This window comes from Pediculus humanus, genomic scaffold (assembly GCF_000006295.1).
Source record: "Pediculus humanus corporis 1103172107650 genomic scaffold, whole genome shotgun sequence".
NCBI lineage: Eukaryota > Metazoa > Arthropoda > Insecta > Psocodea > Pediculidae > Pediculus > Pediculus humanus.
In genome coordinates this window covers 8,771-13,317 of record NW_002987260.1, presented here as the reverse complement: position 1 = coordinate 13,317, position 4,547 = coordinate 8,771, and the positions used below count along the sequence as shown (strand labels likewise).

The following is a 4,547-nucleotide window of genomic DNA, read 5'->3' as shown; positions in this document are numbered from 1 at the left end:
AATTAAGAAAAAGATGAAGAAGAAGAAGAAGGAGATGAGAAAAAAAGGGGAAGGAAGGGGAAGGGGGAGGAAGAATGAAAATATAAAAGCATAAAATGAAAAGAAAGTAAAGAAAAAAGGAAGAAAAAAAATGACAATAATATTACATTTAAATAATTTTTCTCACGTTTGTTTTTTTTTTTTTTTTACCGGAAAATCATTTTCTATTAAGAGAGAGGGAGAGAGAGAAAGAGAGAGAGAGAGAGAGAGAAAATTATTATTATTATTTTATATTAAAGGTTAATTTAAAAAAAAAAAAAAAACCATTTAAAAGTTTTATAAAAAATTTATTTCGTTTAAAACTTAAAACTTAGTTTTTTTTTTTTTTTTTTTTATTACTTTTTTACCCCCAGTTTCCAAACGAAAAAATTTTTTTTATTGTCATATAAATATGCCACGTTTTTTTTTTTTTCTTTTCAGTTTCTTCTTATTTTTCTTCTTCTTTTAATTATTAATACTAATTATTATTATTATTATTTAAATAAGAAAAATATCATTTCGAAAGAGGAAAAAAACTCGTTAAAAAAAAAAAAAACAGAATTTTCTAGAATTAGAGAATAAAATATTTAAATTTAAAAAATTTTTTTATAACTTCCGGAAGTTCGATTCATCATCATTATTATTATTATTATTATTTTGAATATGAAAAAAAAAAAACAACAAATTTTGGTTATTCGATGTAAACAAGTTAACCTATAAATTCTCGTATTATATATATATATAAAGATTAATTTTTCTTATTATTATTATTGTTGTTGTTGAGGAAAAGAGAGGGGGAGGGGGTGGGAAAAAAAGAGGGAAAGGAAAGGAAAATTATTATATGTATGCGTATGAATAAATATCGAAATGCCTGTGGCTGTACGCCTTGTAGAAGTATTAGCCATCGTGTCTCTTGTTGCAACAATGGCTGCTGGAGCTGCCGTCATTATATTCATGGAAAAATGTTTACATTTTCTCGTTATGATTATCGATCCGCTCGTGGCATCAATTAATTTTATTTTAGGAGTATTAAAATTTGTTTTTTTGGTAATTATTATTGTTTTTACTATTTTTAGTTTTTATTACTACTACTACCACCACCACTACTACTACTACTACTACTACTACCACTACTACTACGATTACAACAACAACGACGACGACGACGATAATTCCGACATAATTTTAAAAAATTTCTTTCTTTCTTTTCCTAAAAAAAATTTTTTTCATAGCAATACGTTAAAATTTTCTTTTCTTTTCCAAGCCCCCCCCCCTCGCCCCTCCTTCTTCCTCTCTCTCCCCTCCCCGACTCCTCCTCCAACATTTAAAAAAACAAAAATAAAAAAATTTTTTCTTTTTTCTTTTACCTTCTCCTAAATTTCTTTCTTTCCTTCATTTTTTACCCACAGAAGAAAAAAAATGGAAAAATCTTCTTCAAATTACCTCCTTTGAGATTACCTCCTTTGAGCGATTTTTATTGTTATTATTATTATTATTATTATTATTATTATTATTATTATTATTATTATTATTATTATTATTAGTTTTCATTGTAAAATTTTTCAATATATACAAAATTTTTTTTTTCTATCTACAAAAAAAAAAAACTTGCAAAAAAAAAGAAAAAAGAAAAAAAGGGAAAAAGTTTTTTTTTTTTGGTAAAATTTTAAACTTTCCACTCCCGTTCCCTTCCCTTCTTTTCCATTCCCTTCCCTCCACTCGCGTGTATTTTCGAAAATCTTTAAAGGGACTTTTCTATTTATTATTATTATTATTATTATCGTAAAAACTAATCGAACGTAAACGTTTTTATTTTTTCCTTTATTTTCCAGAAAATAATATACAAATTAACTTATATTATGGAACATCTGACGGCGACGCTGTGGGATAAATCATCGCAAAAATGTCCGAGCTAGCCCGAAAATATTTTCATTTATTTACTTATTTATTTATTATTACTATTATTATTTAAATAAAAAAACAAAACAAAACAAATAAACGCTCTCATGCGAAACATACAAAAAAAAAAAAAGTAGATTAATTTTATTCAATACGCGGAAGAATACAATAATAAGTCGCGATCTTGGACTTTTTTTTAATTATTATTATTATTATTATAAATAATAATAATGATGATGATGATAATAATAAGGATATTAATTAAACGAGGAGCCGGGGGAAGAGAAAAAACGATGATAACAAATTTGTATTTTTTTTTATTAAGGAAGATAAAATTAAAAAAAGAAAACGTAAAAGAAAAAACGATAATTTTTTTTTTATAAGTTAATTTAATTACGTATTTATTTATTTATAAAACCGTACGTCTTCTTATATTTCTACGTATCCTTACATAGTGTACGAGTGTACGTTTCGTTAAAACATTTGCGTGTGTGTGTGTGTGAAAATCGTCCGTATTTCGATTGTTTTTTTTTTTTTCTTGTTCAGAATTTGTTCAGAACTTGTAAAATAAACATCTTCCGGTTATCCCTCTCAATTTTAGTACGTTAAATAAAAATTTATCTTTTAAAAATTTTCATTGCACGCACGATATATATTTGAATATCATTAAAAAATATTTTACTAGAATTTTCTCAAATGTGTGTTTGTTTGCTTTAAAAAAATTTTCTTTTCTTTTTAAACAAATATTTTCACTTGTAAAATAATAATAATAATAAAACTTTTTTAGTTTTTTTTTTAATAAAACAAAAACATAAAACGCGCGCGTTATTTTCTCTCCATTTTTAAAAATAATTATTATTATTAATACTTACGTGAGGAAATCATTTTCTCTCTCTCTCTCTCTTTCTAAATTACCAAGGCATTTTCGTCGCTATCCAAGGAAGTTTTCCAGTTTTTTTAAATATCCACCAATCGAATAATAATTTAGACATAATTAAAAAAGTCAAACATGCAAAAACTATACTTAAAACATCCAAAGGATTAATAGAATGATCGAATTTTCGACATAACGAATTCGTCGATAGTGACGTAATCTAAAATTTAATAATAATAATAATAATGAGAGTAAAGCATAGCGACGGACGCGTGTAATAAATTAATTTAAAAAAAAAAAAAAAATTACTTTTAAATTAGAATTTTCATCGTTTTCCCTTGTCGAACAAGTCACATCATCTCCATCTTTAACCAAATTTCTATATTTAATTAATAAATTTTGAAAATCCGGTGTAAAAGAACAATCGCATTTCCACGGATTATTTCCCAAATATATTTTAGCCATATTGACATTTTTTTCGAATGCGTTATCGAATGCGTAAACAGGTATCTGAAAAAAAAAAAAAAAAAAAAAAAAAATCATCATGGCATTGTCGTGAACGTTTTATAATTCTTCATTCCTCCCATATACCTCTGTACCTGAGTCAAATGATTTCCTTTTAAACTTAATACTCGAAATTTTTTCAACCACGTGGAACCTTCTAAACAATCAATGTTTTTAACATGATTATAATCTAAATAAACATCAATTATGTTGTCGTAGATTTTATTATGTATCAATGGTTGTATATCGGTTACGTTATTTTTATTTAACAAGAGAGTCGTCGTGTTGACGGGTAATTTTCTTGGTAAATCAACGATTCCGCTATCGGAACAATTAACCGTTATCACTGGAATCAAATGAGTTTTTTCCGTGTTCCAAACAATGTTGTTCATTATGCAAGTACAAATGTCTCGAGGACAATCCTTTTTCATTTTCTACAAAAAATTAAAAAAAATTTTTTTTTATTAATAATAATAATTTCGAATTTTGCACTTTTACCCACACGCACGCACGCACACACGCACGCACTAAATAAATTTATACAGATCGATATAGAAAACAATAAAATCGGCCATTTGATCGCGTGTTATTATTATTATAATAAAATTTTCTTTTTTTTTTTTTTTATGACTCGTTCGAGTTTAAATACATTTTTTTTTTTAAAAGCAGATGATACTTAATTAATTAAAATATGAATTATTATAAATAAAATAATTAATTACCCGATTTTAACTAAACAACAACAACAACAAAACATTTTATGTTGCAAAAAAAAAAAAAAGAAAACAATTAAATTAAATAAAGTATGGTTTTTATGGTTTTTTTTTTTTTTTGCAGTCTTCGTTTATGTACATATTTATTTATTTATTTATTATTCGAGTAATGTGATAATAATAATAATAATAAAATGTAATATTATATTAATATAATTTAATTATCATAAAAAAAAAACGAGTGAGTAGTTTTGCAGAAAAAAATTAAAAAACATCCCATTCAAATTGTTTATAGTTTATTACATTAAAAATCATCCCTTTTTTTTTTAACAATAATAATAATAATAATAATAATTTTATTAAAATGGAAATCGCGTCGGAAAATATAAAGAAAAAAAATTAATAAATAAATAAAAATTATTATTATTATTTTTTATTTTTGTAGAAATTCGTGATGAATAAATAAATAAATAAATAATTTAATATTTAAATATCTAATTAAAAATCTTTTTGTTAAAAAAAAAAAAACGTAATTCGTA

General features: G+C 24.3%; 2 protein-coding genes across 2 annotated transcripts in view; one reads left to right on the top strand and one right to left on the bottom strand.

Annotated features, from left to right (window-relative positions):
* Positions 1–885: 885 nt before the first annotated feature.
* On the top strand, positions 886–1,934 carry Phum_PHUM273630 (uncharacterized protein; the record flags this gene model as incomplete). The annotated part of the gene is made up of 2 exons (XM_002426714.1): positions 886–1,065; positions 1,851–1,934. 2 exons carry the CDS (start codon positions 886–888, stop codon positions 1,932–1,934), a joined length of 264 nt encoding a protein of 87 aa, XP_002426759.1.
* Positions 1,935–2,828: 894 nt separating this feature from the next.
* Phum_PHUM273520 (protein singed wings 2 precursor, putative) overlaps positions 2,829–4,547 on the bottom strand; it is a gene marked incomplete at both ends in the record, with an annotated part of 4,189 nt that continues 2,470 nt past the window's right edge. The window contains 3 exons of the mRNA XM_002426713.1: positions 2,829–3,011; positions 3,101–3,301; positions 3,391–3,729. Of these exons, the coding sequence (XP_002426758.1) occupies positions 2,829–3,011; positions 3,101–3,301; positions 3,391–3,729 (723 nt within the window). The remainder of the gene's footprint in view (positions 3,012–3,100; positions 3,302–3,390; positions 3,730–4,547) is intronic.